At 35.8% G+C, this 16,473-nt stretch overlaps 1 protein-coding gene and 1 pseudogene across 4 annotated transcripts; both read left to right on the top strand.

Moving 5' to 3' along the window:
- Window positions 1-718: 718 nt before the first annotated feature.
- On the top strand, window positions 719-4,950 carry LOC147824246 (trace amine-associated receptor 6-like; annotated as a pseudogene).
- On the top strand, window positions 4,402-12,699 carry LOC147824245 (trace amine-associated receptor 7a). 4 transcript variants are annotated; one of them, XM_087190292.1, is made up of 2 exons: window positions 4,402-4,423; window positions 11,696-12,699. In XM_087190292.1, exon 2 carries the CDS (start codon window positions 11,704-11,706, stop codon window positions 12,697-12,699), a length of 996 nt encoding a protein of 331 aa, XP_087046418.1. In that variant the 5' UTR covers window positions 4,402-4,423; window positions 11,696-11,703. The 4 variants fall into 4 exon arrangements, with proteins under 4 accessions (XP_087046418.1, XP_087046417.1, XP_087046416.1 ...); XM_087190291.1 differs by lacking the exon at window positions 4,402-4,423 and adding an exon at window positions 8,628-8,652; XM_087190290.1 differs by lacking the exon at window positions 4,402-4,423 and adding an exon at window positions 8,781-8,808.
- Window positions 12,700-16,473: the final 3,774 nt, after the last annotated feature.

Raw genomic sequence — 16,473 nt, 5'->3', positions numbered from 1 at the left:
TGTCAGACTTTTCCACCTCTTTTCACCCAGAATTTGCCTTTGGAGAGCTGGAAGACTGGGTTTGTTCCTTGCTTAAATGTTTTCTCATTTCTATTTTTGTTGTTGGTACTGTCCTTGGTTTAATTCCTGGGTTGATACTTCAGTATTGCTTATTGTAAGTATCTTTGTTGCTTGTATTTAGAACCCTTATGGAATGATTGCTTCTCAGAGGTGTCTTCCAGGTATAGCTGGTCTTCAAGTTTTGAATCTCTAATTACTCTGGGGCAATCTCATTGTCATTATACCAGGAAGGACAAGTGATTAGATTAATCACAACACCTTAGCCCAAGTGATACAATCGGCAACAACAATAGTATCAAGCACAGCTTAGAAAATGACAATTTGTGGTAAGTATTAATCTATCACCCTTAACCATGTGAATTAAATGAAAATTGAGGACTAGACCAAAATATGTTTATAGTGAACAAACTCTTCAATATAGCAATTTTACCCTTTGGGATGGAAACTTAGAAGGAATAAGGCCTTCTTTCTCTTGTTCACTTCTGTTCTATCTTCTGGAGCTCAGGACCATGGCCTCCATGATGCCCTGTGCCTCTGCAGTGTGGATCCAGGTACAGGCACAGCCAGGAGGCCAGACGTGGGAGGGGCACTGGGGTGGTACTGCAGGTGTCCCCACATCTCTGCTCCTCTCCAGTCCACCTGTGGCTGGGAGGCGCAGATGGGGGTGGGACAGTGCCAGAGGCTCCAGGCAGCTCTGCTCCTCACCAGTCCACTCCTGGCTGGGAGGTGTGGATCAAGCATCATGATTTTTGTTGATCAAGCCCAGTCAGGAAAGTGTAAATTTACCTGGGCATGGTGCCCGTTGTTGACTAAGCCCAATTATGAAAGTATAAATTTACCTAGTTTCTTCTATTAAGTTAGAGAATATAGTTAAAAATCCTTATAATTATACATATATCAAAACAGCATTTTTGTTTAACACAATTTTGGGAGTTGTTTTTGTGTGAATCACCCCATGATCATGCTTACTATATACGATGACAAGCATTGTCTTTCACCTGTACTGCGCTTATCCAAATTAAATTCATAGATCCACTTCTCAACTTACTTTGTTCAGGTTTGTTTCCTCCCCAAGACCTCAAGCTTCATGATAATAGATATCAAATATTTCATTCATTACTTAATACCTGTCAAAGTCATGCTAAATGTTTTCAGTAGATGTGCTAAATAATAAACAAATCTGAGAATGATGGGAGGACATATAAAATCATTCTTCTGCCTAAAATGACAAGTAACACTGGATAGTTTTTTGTTGCTTAGAACAATGGTCTCCATGGGGAAAGGGGTTGATGTTGCACCTTGAGATCAATGTGCACCTTCACCAATATCTGGACATTTTTTGGATGGCACACCCAGAGGATTTCACTGGCACATGGTAGCAGGGATGCTGCTATAAGTCATGGCACATACAGAGAAGCCTCCCATTGGTAGTTGTATGACTAGTGCACATGTAGAGAGTGTGGGTGCAGGCTTCTGTTTGAGAGACCTGATTTAGCCATGTGAAGAGCAGAGAAGTGAATGTAGGACACTGTGCTGTTTCTGCCCTCGAGCCCTTTTCTGAATTCTGATTTCAGGCCAGAGCACGAGAAACAAAGGAAAAAGCAACTCCTGTGAAGCTGAGCAGGGATGAAGGACCTCACACAGCTGGAGGGCAAAAATTGGGGTTCACTGTCACTGCCACAGAGTAAGGACCCCAGTAAACACCCCAGGATGTCACAAAGACTTCTGAGTAAGAGAAAAATCAGAAAAAGATGAGCCTTCCCCAAGATCTGAGATCTGAATGGGACACAGCACAATACCTGCTCTGCTTCTACTCTGCCAGGCTGAAGAAAATTAAATCCTGTCAGGAAGAAAACAGTACCACCAGACTCTCCATAATTTGCTTATGTAATTGCACATACTCAGTAAAAATAAGCAGACATTTCATGAGGGAGAAGTAAATGATTCAAACACTGGGTGGAAGAATGATCCTCACCTTATGTGGAACTAACAGACATGGATTTTTAAAAAGAAATTTCACTGGAAAATAGAAATCTAAAAGGAATAAATGGGAATTCTAGAACTGAAAAAATATATTACTGAAATAAAGAGCTCTGTTACAGTATAACAGCAGATTAGAAACTGGAAAAGAGGATTAGTGAGCAAAAGCAGGAAAGTAGAAAATACCCAGAGGACAACTCAGAGAACAAGTTTGGAAAATATAGAGGACAATGTGAATCTTAGGGGACATAAGGAAAACTTCTTAGTAAGCACAATATGATTTTAAAAGCACAGAGAAAAATGTGTAAAACAGAAGCAATATTTGAGAACTCACTTTACTCATAATTTTCAAACACTGATGAAGGCATGTAGACAAGCTGGATATAGAAGCTGGTCAAAAATGCTTGCTACTATTATGATGATTCTTGCATTAAAATTGTCAGCTAGGGCCAGGGATTTAGCTTGCTGGTTCTGCCACCTGTTCCACAAGGGCAAGGACCCGAGTTTGATCTCGGGTACAAAAAAAAAAAAAAAGAAATAAAATTGTCAGCTACTTTGTACACTTGAATTTTGCCCTGTGAGTAATAGAAACTGAACATTGGCTTTTTTGAATTCCCACCATATTTTTTGCAGCATACAGCTTTGCAATACTGATTAAAATCCATAAAATACGAACCATGACAAGCATTCTAAGAAAATGGCCATGACATGGCATCCATGCCCATGAAGTCTAATTGATTTCAGAAATATCAAATGACTGTGATGAGACAGAGTTTAGATGACAAATGTGGAATGTTTCCATGTCCATTAACAAATGCAGAGTAATTGGCAGGAGACAGAGGGGGAGATGGAGAGCTAAAAAGAAGGAGAAAGAACTGGAAAGAAAAGTTGATAGAGAAGATTCTCTGGGTCTCAGATAAAGGAAAAGAAAATGAAGTGGCTGGAATAGTACAAGAAGGTTGTTTAATTAGTCTCTAGATTTTCTTTAAAACTGGAACCAGTTATACTTTGGCTCTGAAATCTGAAAATATCCAAGCTAGCATTCCACTAAATAGGTGTCTGAAGTTCGTGCAAAAGAGGTCAGCAGATTCATAGTCCTTTCCAGGCCTGGAGGGGATGCATTAGCACATCATGGGAGTTTAGGAAGCTATGAGCATCTTTTTTCCATTGTGAGAACCTGGCCTTGTCATAGAAGATGAAGCCTCAAAGAGAGTCTGGATTTTCTCACATGGAACTAGGCTGATTATGCCTTGCTCTGGAATCTAGATTTAGCCTGAGAGAAAAGAGCAGGGAACCCCCATTTTCTGAGCTTAAGTATAGTGTCGTGCAAGAGTAGATCTCAAAAGAGAATTAAGAATCAGTTACTCAAATATCTAGGAAATTATGTATAGCAGCTCTCAAGTTTGTGGTACATGACATTTTTACTTGCTATAAAGTATTTCCAAATATTAATCATAGGATAAAATCTAAAGTGTTAGTAGAATGTAAAAGACTATGCACAACTTTGAAACTTTTCCTGGTCTTTTCCTGCCTTCCATCAATCCTTCTAAACCTGGCTCAAAATTCATATCCTCAGTGAATTTTTTCATACACCTCAGGATATATTCAATGCCTAGTGTCATTGTTGCCTTTACACTTTTATCATGTGTTCAGTTTGAAGTGCATCATATTGTTATCATTGTTTTTGATTGTCTCTTCTACTATAGGGAGACCACCCTACATGTGGGGTACGTGTACATCCTGTTTATTTGTGAACTTAGAAAACAATATTATAAATAGATGTCCAATTAAACAAAAACTAACATAAATGTAGAAAGCATGAGTCAGTGGACTGTCATTGCAATTAGGGATGTCCTAGAGAACTTACCCCAACCACTATGAATATTAGAATTCTTGAAATGCTTCTGTTTTCTTAAAGTAAATACTTAAAGTATTTAAGTAAAACACTTAAAGTATTTAAAGTAAAATCTTAAAGTAAATACTCTCAAATTTCATTATTTTTACCTTTTTGAAGAGATTATTGTATGTACAGATCTCTTACATTTTCAATTTGCCAAGAACTACTTTCAGAAATTAACAAATTTTTACTTTATTAATTTTTGCTGCATTTTATCAAATATTTATAAAACTGTGTTTTCAGTCTGTTAAAATAATGCTTAATTATATCAGTTTTTGTACCTTTTAAAATTAAAATTGAAATGGATATAGGACAAGGCATGGAGAATATATTTGATTACTATTGGATATTCAGTTTAGAGAAACTTCTCCCCTCAGGAAATTGAAAACTCTTCTGTGTTATGCAATTGAGAATGACAGAACTTCTGCACAAGCACATAGAAGCGCCTTGAGCAGGTGCTCACCTCCTCATTCAGCTCTGAGCCTCTGCTTCCAGAATGTGAAGGGGTCCTTTATAAACACTCCCTACTTGCCTGAGCCCCAGATGATTTTCTATGTGGAGTTTGGATTTCAGGCTGTACCGACTGTGTGGAGAAACCTCCAGGTTGTGACTTCCATTCTTCATTTCAAGCAGCTTCACTCAGCAACAAATTTTCTAATTGCTGTAATGCCCTTCAGCATGGTCAGGTCTGTGGAGTGCTGCTGGTAATTTGGAGCTAAGTTTTGTACCCTTCACAACTGCTGTGATGTGGCCTTTTGCTACGCTTCTCTCTTCCACCTGTGCTTCATCTCCATGGACAGGTACATGGCTATTACAGACCCCTTGGCCTACTCCACCAAGTTCATGGTGTCTGTGTCAGGCATTTCCATCAGTGTCTCCTTGATCCTGCCCCTGTGTATAGTGACATCATGTTCTGCACAGGTGTCTATGATGATGGGCCGGAGGAATTAGCCAGTGCCCTCAACTGCATAGGAGATTATCATCTTATCAAAAAATGGATTGGATTTTGGTAAATTTTTATTGGATTTGGATTTTGGCAGATTTTTCTATTGTTTTCCATACTTACACTTTGTATGATAATTTAATACAGTAATATTTTCTGGTCACTAAAAACAGGCTAAAATGATTAAAAGTTTTAGAAGCAAAATAGAATTATGAATTACTTCAAAAACTTATGAAGATTGGGCCAGGGATTTAGCTCAGTGGTTCTGGCGCCTGCCTTGCAAGAGCAAGGTCCTGAGTTCGATCCCCGGTACAAAAAAAAAACTTATGAAAATGAAGGTGGTCAGGACAGAGAGAAGAGCATCTAAAATCCTGGGGTTTACAGTGTTAGTATTTTTATTTCATTGTTATTGTTATTCTATATTATAATGTTAAGTGAAGTAAATCACACACACACAAGGTTAAATATCACATGGTTTCTCTTATATGAGAAACACAAAATATAAATAAAGTGCCAAATACAAGATAGAAAATATGAAGTAAGGAGATAGATCTTTTGCAAATGGGAAGATGATCAAGAGATGGATGGAGTTGGGAGAGAGAGAAGAGAAATGGGGACATAAAAAACTGAGAAGAGTTATGTACATGTACTATCCCCACAAGAAATGCAATCATTTTGGAATACAATATGAGAATACTGAAATGCTCAATAGGTTGAAAAGGGTATAAACACCAAAACATAAGCAAACACAAAGACAAATTACAGAGAAAAAGAACCTAACTAAAGAAATCTCCACAATAGTAACAGAATTTCTCTACCCTGAGTTATCTCCAACCTATAGTGCAAAAGCAATATAAATATGAGAAAGTAAGGCAACATGATGCTACTCCAAGCCCCTAATTCCTTAAAAGCTGATCTCACAGACACTAATGCAGAGAAAGCTACAGGAAAAGAATTCAAAAAACAAACGGTCAGAATTTTTGAAGAGATAGAAGAAGGAACATAAAAGAAATGCATAAGATGTTAACAATCTCAAAGAAGATTTAACTAAACAGGTACAGGAACTTACCAATAAAATATTCGATTAACTGAAAGAAGAAAAAAGCAATAACCCAAATGATTTAAATAAGACACTCTAAGCTATGAATAACAATTTCTAAAAGAATTAGAAAGTATTAAAACAAAGCAAGCAGATAGATGTAAAAAATTTAATTAAAAGCATAGGTAGCAGAATTGACCACTGTGAGGACAGGGTTACAGAAACGGAAGGCACAATGGATGCAGTAGAACACAAACTTAATGGTACAACACAAGCTGGATGAAACAGCTACTAGATAACTCAAAAATCAAAGATGTAACTCAGAATTATAGAAATAAAGGAAAAATTAGAAGATGACTCAAAAGATATAAAAAGTTATTCACTGAAATCATAGAAAATTTTCCAAATCTACAGAATGACTTCAATATTTGAGTACAGAGGCATTTAGAATCCCAAATAGTCATGATCAGAAAAGAAATGCTCCATGATACGCCTAATCAATATTTCAGAAATTCAACAAAAGGAGAGAATATTAAAAGCTGTTAGACAAGTAATTGATAAGGGCAAGCCCATCCAAATAACTACATATTTCTCAGCATTAACCTTAAAGGCAGAGTCTTGAGAGTTTTCAAGGCCTAAGAGAAAACAATTATTGATTCCAACTTCTATATCCTACAAAATTACCCTTCAAAACCGATGGAGAAATAAAGACTTTCCCTGACAAAGAAATCCTAGAGAAACACATACCACTAAAACAGCATTGCAAAATATACTTAAGGGAATCCTACACAAGGACTGGGAGCCTCAGCATCAAAAAGTCTAAGAGAAGTATACATGTAAATGGCAGAGTAGTTAAACAAAAGGAAAAAAAAGGAATCAGCACTTGAGAAGTAATGCAACAGAATTCAATATAAACCTTATGATGATTCCACTGCTCCCAGCGCAGAGAGAAGGTGAGCCAATTCTAGTGCCCAGGAGGAGGATCCCAAGCCACCATTCCACCACTTCCAGGGCAGAGGAGGTGAGCCACGTGGGCAGCAGCAGCAGTCCCCTCCCCATGGAAATGAGAAGACATGTAAACAGGCCTCAAAAACAGACTTCCAGATCACCTACAGCAACCCCAAAGGGAAATGAGATGGAACAAGCTGATACTCAACCACCTGGACTCCCTGAACTGGCAACAAAAGAGGATCTGGAAAAAATGAAATCAGAAATAATTTCTCAGACAAGAACAGAGATTGCACCCATAGTGCAAGATGTGATCAATAAATCTAGAGAGGAAGCAGATTAAAAAATAGAGGAGCTGAGGAACATGATAGAGTCCCAACATAGGAGACAAATGAAATCCATAAAACAGATACAGATTTCCAGGAGATTAAAAATTCCATTGAAAGTCTATGCAGCAGAATGAACCAATGTGAAGACAGAATTTCAGATATATAAGATAAGATTGCAATTAGTGACTAGGAAAAGAAAAATTGCTTTAAAATTGTAAGGGACCACAAGAAATCAATCCAGCAGCTGCTAGACAATGCAAAGAAGAATAACATAAAACTGATTGGAGTCCATGAAGAAACAGGAGAGAGTACAGATGATATAAAAAACCTGTTCACAGAAGTGATGGCAGAAAACTTCCCAAGCAGGGGAAAAGAACTTCAAATACAGAGAAGTGAGGCATATAGGACTCCAATTAACCTTGATAAAAAAAAATGTAAACATAGGCATATAATAGTTAGAATCCCGGAAACCCAAGAGAAGAACAAAATTCTACAAGCAGTGAGAGAAAAGGAACAAATCACATACAAAGGAAAGCCCATCAGAATCACAGCAGACTTCTCAGTGCAAAACCTCAAGGCAAGAAGAGCTTGGATGCCCTAAAGGAAAAGAGCCTCCAACCCAGATTGATGTACCCTGCAAAACTATGTTTCAAAATTGATGGAGAAATAAGATACTTTCATGACAAAGAGCACCTTAGGAACCTCATGAATACCAAACTGGCACTCCAAAAAATTGTGGACAATTTCCTAGGAAAAGACAATGAGGATCACAACCCTAGGAAGCCCAGCAGAATGAATCCATTGGGTGTGACAAATTAAATGCAAAAGGGGAGACTCCAACAAAAAGAAAAAGTCATGACAAGGCTTTTAAAACTTGTAACTTCATCTCCCTAATGAGTATATAATTCAATCTTGTTATTGTACTGATTAGCATTTTTCTGATTCTAGTGTTGCAAACCTTTCCTTGTGCTGTACTGGCTATTTATCATCTTCTTGTGTCTACTTTTTAATTGGGTTGTCTATTAATGAGCTGTAAGAGTTCCTTATATATTCTGGTCATAGGTTATATGCATTGTAAATATGGTCTGTTTAAGGACTACTTTTCATTTTAACAATGGCATTTAAAGTTCTAAATTTTGATGGAATCTCATTTATCAATTTTTTTCTTTTATACTTCATGTTTTTATATCCTAGGGAGTTCTTGCCTACCCTAAATTCATAAACATTTTCCCTTATAATTTCTTCTTAGAGTTTTCTAGTTTTAGTCTTTCGTATTTAGGTTCACAGATCCTTTCAAGTTATTTTTATGTATGGAAATAAAGGGTTGAGGTTAATTTTTTATATACGGATACCAGGTGTTCTAGTGCCATTTGCTGAAAACACTATCTTTTCCTCTGCCCTTGAATTGAGTTTATATTCTATAAAATGCTAATGTTAAGTAATTTTTCAAAACTCAGTGGACCATATATGTGCGGTTCTATTTCTAGATTCTCTGCTTTATTCCAATGATCTATATATCTCTCCTTACACCAACACAGCCTTGATTACTGTAGCTTTAGAGGAAGTCTTAAACTTAGGTACTAAATGTCTTCCAACACTGTTTTGATTTTTTGTTTTCTTTTCATATTTCTAGGTCCTTTGTACTCCTACACATCTTTTCAATTTCAATATCCAATTCTTCATTTACAGCAAGTATACATGGACCTGAATTTGTATATATACCTTGTGTTTTCTAATCCTGCTAAATTCAAATACAAGTTCTAGGGACTCCTAGAGATTTCTTGGTATTTTCTCTATAGATGATCATTTCATTTACATATAAAGATTTTGCTTCTACCTTGCCTATCCTATCCTAATTGTGTCATTTTATTGTCAGACTATTTTGGTTTGAGCCTATGTTTCAAAGTTTAATGGACAGATGAAGAGTAGGCATATCTGCCCTTGTTTCCCACCTTAGGGAGAAAGCATTGTATCTTCTCCATTCATATAAGGTGTTTTTGCTGAAAGTATGGAGTACATGTCTTTGATCTGTTGAGAAGGTTCTGTTCTATTACTAGTCTCCTGATAGCTTCTACCATGAACAGCTGTAGAATTTAGTCCAATACTTTTTCTCCAATTGGTGACAGGATCATATGGCTTTTTCCTTTTTTCTGTTAAAATGATGACTTTTGGGGGTGGATCTTCCAATGCTGAACCAACACTGCCATCCCTATCATAAAACCACTCTCTTAATTGTTTGATATAATTTATCAGTTAAATTGTTTATGAGCCCGCTGTTGTCATATAGGTAGGTTTTCAAGCTAGGAATATACTTTCTTTAATAGGTGCTATTCAAATTTTATATTTCCTCCAGAGTTAGTTTCATTAATTTGTCTTCCAAGGTACTTCTTAGAAGTTGTCAAATTTATTTCAAAATAGATTTTTGTAATATGCTTTCTATATCCTTTTAAATTCTGTAAAATGTGTGGTAATGTCTCCTGGATCTTGATATTGTAATTTTTAAAATGTATAATTAATATTGTGTAACAGGAAGAAAAGGTCTAAAGAAGCAAGGGAAGTGCGAGGGGTAGGGGAAAGGAAAGAAGGGAAAAGAAAAAATATGAGAAAAGGAAAAAGATGGAAACAAAGTCTTTGCAAATAGGGAAGGGTGGAGGGGGTGTAGGGAGGCCAGGGGAAGGGGAAAAAAATAAGAACTAAGATACTCATATAGTGGTACACGATCACAATGATGAATGTAACTGTATTTTATACATAAAATGTACCAATAAACTTAATGGGGGGAACCTTATGATTATAATAACTCTTAGTGACAATTACCTCAACTAACCAATCAAAAGACAGAGCCTGGTTGAATGTATCAAAAAACAGAATGCAACACATATTGCCTACGGAAGTCATGCTTCATCCAAGAGGAAGTCCATACACTGAACATGGAAGTTTAGAAATGGATAGTCATTCAACCAGAGCCCCAAAACAAGCAGAAGAAGTGGCCCTATTTTTGACAGTAATGACTTCTAGCCAAAACTGGTCAGAAGGTGCAAAGATGCCCACTGCATACTGGTAAAAGAAACAATTCAACATAAGATAAAAGTTATAAATATCCAAAAATATTATAAATATCTACTCACTGAATGTTAGTGCACCCAGTTTCATAAAACAAAATCTACTAGACATAAAAGGACAGGTCGGGCCCAGGATTTAGCTCAGTGGTTCCAGCGCCTGCCACACAAGCGCAAGGTCCCGAGTTCGATCCCCGGTACCAAAAAAAATAAAGGACAGGTAGATACTAATGCAGTCATAGTGGAGTACCCCAACATCACCCTCTCACAATGAGACAAATTAGAGAAAAACAAGGAAAAGAAATGAAAGCAGTTCTCGGAGGGAAAGTTACAGCTGTAAATGCACACGTAAAAAGAATAGAACAATCCAGAACAAGTAGCTGAATGATGATTCTCAGAGTCCTAGAAAGACTAGAGCAATTCAAATCTGAAACAAATAGAAGGAAATAAAGAAAGATCAAAAAAGAAATTAATTACGACGAAAAAGACAATACAAAGGATCAATAATGAATCAAAAATTTCTTTGATACGATGGGAAGGGGACAAGCACATGTGGAATATGGAAAGGAGTGAAGGAAAGGGAAAGTAAGAGAATAAAGATGTGTTATATGTTTGAACAATTCCCCATAATGAATGTGTTTATTATGTATCAAAAATACACTAAATTATTTTTTAAAAAAATCAGCGCTAGTAGGGAAGAAGTGCTTATCAGAAAGAGATTTAGAGAGAACATGAGAATCATTAATATTCATCTCACAAACATGAAAAAGGTAATGAGCAGTAATTAATCAGTATGCTTTTAAATTCTAAGCAAATGTTTGTCAGGACACATACTATTTCCATTTCTATTATGGAAAAACACCAAATGTTATCAGCAAATTAGAAGGACATATATTTAGTTTTGGCATAAACAAAACAGCTATTTAAAGTGCTTCACTTGCCTCACCTTGCACAATGGGATTCAATCTTAGTGATATTAGACATATGGAATCATTAAGCTGACTTCCTGAGGGGAAGGATGATTAGGACATTATGCTGTCTTTGTTTAATTAGGATAAGAAACCTAATAAAAGGTGACACTCAGACTTGCATCAGAAAATACACCATTCCTTTTATTGAAAAGCACTGCTTAGATATAAAGACATAGGTAAGAGAAATTTTTTTAAACAAAAATAAATAGCATTTATGTTACAATGAAAGTTGATTACCTGTGTATTAGGAAGGAAATAATTATATCAGATGAGGACATGAATCCGTTTCTAAATATGGAAATAAGGTATAAATAAAAAGAAATACATTATTGACATACTTGAGATTATTGACTGTTTTATATTTTTTGAGGATTTTTGAAGAAAACTACACACTTGGGCATAGAAGATGACCATATTCTCATGTTTCCAATGAGAATCATGAGTGGTGGTGAAGCAACCCCTCCTGCAGCTGTCCAAATGTGCTATGAGAACTGGAATGGATCCTGTGTCAAAGCTCCCTACTCCCCAGGCCCCCGCCTGGTTCTGTACCTGGTGTTTGGCTCTGGGGCTGTGCTGGCTGTCTTTGGAAACCTGCTGGTGATGACTTCAATCCTGCACTTCAAGCAGCTCCACTCCCCAGCCAATTTTCTGGTCGCCTCTCTGGCCTGTGCTGACTTCTTGGTGGGGACGACTGTGATGCCCTTCAGCATGGTCAGGTCTGTGGAGAGCTGCTGGTATTTTGGGGACGCTTACTGTAAATTCCACTCCTGTTTTGATGGCTCCTTCTGTTATTCTTCTATCTTCCACTTGTGCTTTATCTCCATTGATAGATACATCGCTGTCACTGACCCTCTGGTCTATCCAACCAGGTTCACTGTTTCTGTATCTGGAAAATGTGTTGCTTTTTCCTGGCTGCTTGCTGTTGTCTACAGCTTTTTGCTTTTTTATACAGGGGTAACTGAAGCTGGGCTGGAGGAAGTAATAAGTGCCCTCACCTGTGTGGGAGGCTGTCAGGCGGGAGTTAATAAAAACTGGGTCTTGATCAACTTTCTATTATTTTTCATCCCTGCACTTGTGATGATATCTGTTTACTCCAAGATTTTCCTCATAGCTAAGCAACAGGCTAGGAAAATTGAAAGTCTGAGCAATAAGACTGCAAAATCATCAGACAGCTACAAAGACAGGGTGGCCAAGAGGGAGAGAAAAGCAGCAACAACCCTGGGAATCGCAGTGATAGCATTTCTGATTTCATGGTTGCCATACTTCATCGATTCCATCATCGATGCCTTCCTGGGTTTCATCACACCCACATATGTGTATGAGATATTAGTTTGGATCGCTTACTACAACTCAGCAATGAATCCTTTGATTTATGCTTTCTTTTACCCTTTGTTTCGAAAAGCCATCAAACTAATTGTTACAGGCCAAGTGTTCAGAGAGAATTCCTCAGCAACAAACCTGTTTTCTGAGTAGGTTCTTGTTTTTGTTTGGGGGAATTGGAAAGAGATTCACACTAGACATACTAGAGGGAAAGTAAATTATCATTGATGTTGAAGATCTCTTAATATAAAATAATTTAGTATCCTTCCACTTTCCCCCAAGGGAAAACCAGGCCAAATTAAGGTGTAGTATTTTGGGTAAATATAGCATTAAAATCCAAATTTAATGGGAAGTCATAATTTTGGAGTCAAGTCTTCCATTTATCACTGTGATCTTGGGCTACTTAGGTTTCTCTGAGCTTATATGTCAGGTGAATAACCCTTTCCTGGTAGTATCACTGAGAATATTTAACATTATATATATATATATATATATATATATATATATATATATATATATGAATTACAGAAGAATATTTTAAATTCTGATTCTTATATTAGTTTTTATAAGTTGAATTCTGGATATATGCTTTCTATTATAGCATTGTCTTAATAAAATATAAATTAACAAAAGAATCTTAGAGATGTGATTGTTCTTTGTTCAGAGGGGCCATTTAGAAAGGCTGCATTGAAGTGTGTCAGATTTGTGTATTGCACAATATGATCAGAGGGTCTGGAAAAATAAATCAGGTGGTATATCTATTAATTAATATTTGTGCTATTATTTACATTGAAAAAGAAAACTGGTGTCATAAATAAAAATATTCACCATTCATACTAGCTTTTGGCTAATAACTGCACTCCCTAGAATATTGCATGAATTTAACAAACTTTAAAAATTATTGTATGTTTAAATTAGGAATTTTAAGTTTTTCTCTTATGATTTAACCTTATTTCTAAATTAATTTATTACTCAATTAATTTGGAATTGCTCTAAACATTTATAGAAGTTTTCAAAGATATGAGTGAAAGCATACATCTAAATACATGCAAAGGAAGAAAGAACTCCACCCTTAAAGCTAATATCAAAGCTAACATCCAGGGTGGAAAATACAATCATTCACACAATTCAAAGCAACTGAACTGGTTATGTAATTCACAACATATTACACACCCCAGGTAATTAGTAAAGAATTGCTCATTGTATTCAGATTTCAGGGCAGGATGTTTCATGCACAGCAGGAATAAGCTGCTGAGTTCTCTTCTGGATTAGTCTCTCTTGGACACCAAATTTTATTTATGTTTTTATTTTTTGATATTTTTCCTTTTATATTAGGCTTTTACTTGTCCGGGTACACATTTGTGGTATGGGATGGCCCCTTCCTCACGGGGAGTTGCTTCACACACAGGACTCATCTTTATTCTTTTCTTAATCTCCTTTTGCTCCTCTCCATCTCCCCACCCCTGTCTCTTGGCTCCTCTCTCTTTTGCAGAAGCTCTTTCTCCCTATTTCCTAGCATCTATCTTTTATTTTTGGCATTATGTATATTTTAGATTTCTCATACAAAAAAAACACACTTCAGACAGACATCAAATTTTAAAAATCAGCATCACATCTTTGGGAAAGGCACAAATACGCAAATAAATGTTCTTGCTATTTTCTATTTAGATACACAATAGTCTTTATTATAAGCACATGATTTCTTCTAATGTTAAGTGCTTTAAATCGGTAAAGCTATATTTATATTCTCTACTCTTTCTGATTTTACTTGATTGGGAGAAACTGTCTGTGTTTATGTGATTTATAGGTAATTAAGTTCACCCTGCATGCCTTAGTATAATTTACTCATGATTCTTCAGCTCCCACACTGAATATTGTGAATTTTTATTGATTCTAGTGGTTTCAATATAAATAACTTTTCCTAAAGTAAATTAATAGAAAAAATACATATACATTGAGTATGTCCAATGTTCTTTTGTTTATATTTGTTTTCTAGGCATATTTATTACTTATTTTCCCAATAAATACTGTTAAATAAAAATAATCTTTTCTAATTCTATTTTTAAGCTATCAAATATCAAATGTCTTCATTTTAATACAGAGATGTTGAAGATATCTGATGAATATTATAAAGTTTCTCTCTGGATTGAAAAACTACTTTGAACATCTAGTTCAATATACTTACAATAGTCTTTGTGTTTTCTAACCTTTCAAATATATTATAAAACCATTTAATTTTACCATATCTCTTCCAAGATCAATACACTGTTCTATTTTTATGTCTTTAAAAACTTTCATTATGACTGAGAAAAATACTACTGTTCTCATTATTCTCTGGCAACTGCGTTGAGCTCTGTCTAGAATGTGAGCTTTCATTTCAGCGAACATAAATTGGGATTCTAGTAGTCACTCTATGAGTTCTGGAAACAGAAGGATAGAACAAAAAAGGAATTTAAACCTTGTAACGATTATATATAAATATATATATAGAATATTTATTCTGTATATTGGATTGCTTTACTTATGATAACTCATTTAATCTTTACAACAACTTGTTAAGTAGGCAATAGTGTTCCTTTTACTGAGAAAAACTGAGGTATAAAGAGGTGAATTCTCACATCCAAGGTCACATATTCAGTAATCACAAGTGAATATTCACACCTCAGAGTTGAGAGTGAGAGAGATTCCCCCTAAATGTCCTCCACCTTGAAAGAGAAGATGCCCAGGCACTGCACATAACTTGCTTAGAGGTTTTTTGAGCATGAAGTTTTTATAAACATTACTACACAGGAACAATATGATTGTTGTAAAGAAAATTATAAATAGTGCTCTACAGACAGACATAAACATAGGAGGAAATAACTGGTTAGTTACAACTTTTGTTTTGCTCTGTGGTGAGGGCTGAACCCAGGGCCTTCCCACAGAGCTATATCCCCAGTACTGTTTTTTAATTTTCATTGTGAGACAGAGTCTTGCTAAGTCACTAAATTACCCAGGCTGAGCTCCAACTTGCAATCATTCTGATTCAGCCTCTCAGAATACTGGGATTATAGGCTGTCATTCATTTCTCTTCATTTTAAAATGTTTTAAAAATGTTTTTATTGTACAAGTTTTTTCACCTAAGACTCAAAGGAGGACATTTTAACTACGGAGGCAAGACTGGTCCACTCCTCAAACTGAAGTGTGATCTTGCTGTTCTACACTGTCTGATCATTTGGCTCCTTTGCACCTCTTCTCCACCACACGACTGGCACATTCACATCCCTTTATTCTCCTTAGTATTGTGATGGTACTAATTGAATTTTAACTGTTTTCTCATGAAAACAAATTCATTGTTTTAAAAAACACGTGATTGTTTATGAATTGTAAATGCTTTTAGTAGCTAATGTATTTAAAACTACCTTAAAATTTTTATTTTTCCATGTACCAAAGTTTAAAAGAAAAAAAACATGTGAATGTATTGTTATGTAGTGTCCCTCTTTTTGGGAACCATATCATCCATCCTATCATATTTTGATTCAGATGTTTTGCATATGTATTTTCTTTATAAAAACTATTCCTTCAAGATGTCCTTTCTCTTTTATCTTTAAAATCAGGAACAAGACAAGCACATCCATTATCATCACTCCTGTCCAATACAGTACTTAAAACATTAGCCAGAGCAATCAAGCAAGATAAAGAAATAAAATCCATAATGAGGAAAAGTAAGAAGTCAAATCATCATGATTTTCTACACTGAAGACTCAAAGGCCTCCAGCAAAAGGATTCTAGATTTAGCAGCCAAATTCAGCAATATAACAGGATATAAATCAACACATTAAAATCAAGAGCAAGGACAAATGGAATTTCTAGTTTCTGTTTTTTGAGGAATCTCCTTACTGATTTCCATAGTGGTTTTACTAGTTTACATTCTCACCAACAATGGAG

The sequence above is a fragment of the Heterocephalus glaber genome, unplaced genomic scaffold (genome assembly GCF_053883595.1).
Source record: "Heterocephalus glaber isolate CG9 unplaced genomic scaffold, H.glaber_assembly_v1.0 deba00001550, whole genome shotgun sequence".
NCBI lineage: Eukaryota > Metazoa > Chordata > Mammalia > Rodentia > Bathyergidae > Heterocephalus > Heterocephalus glaber.
This window is presented reverse-complemented; position numbering and strand designations above follow the sequence as displayed.

Bases quoted from the DNA above. Each gene is read 5' to 3' on its own strand.
- LOC147824245 (XM_087190290.1), top strand. From the start codon at position 8,781: ATGTCTTCCAACACTGTTTTGATTTTTT. The intron at 8,809-11,695 runs GTTTTCTTTTCA...CCCCTCCTGCAG, and splicing joins CAACACTGTTTTGATTTTTT to CTGTCCAAATGTGCTATGAG.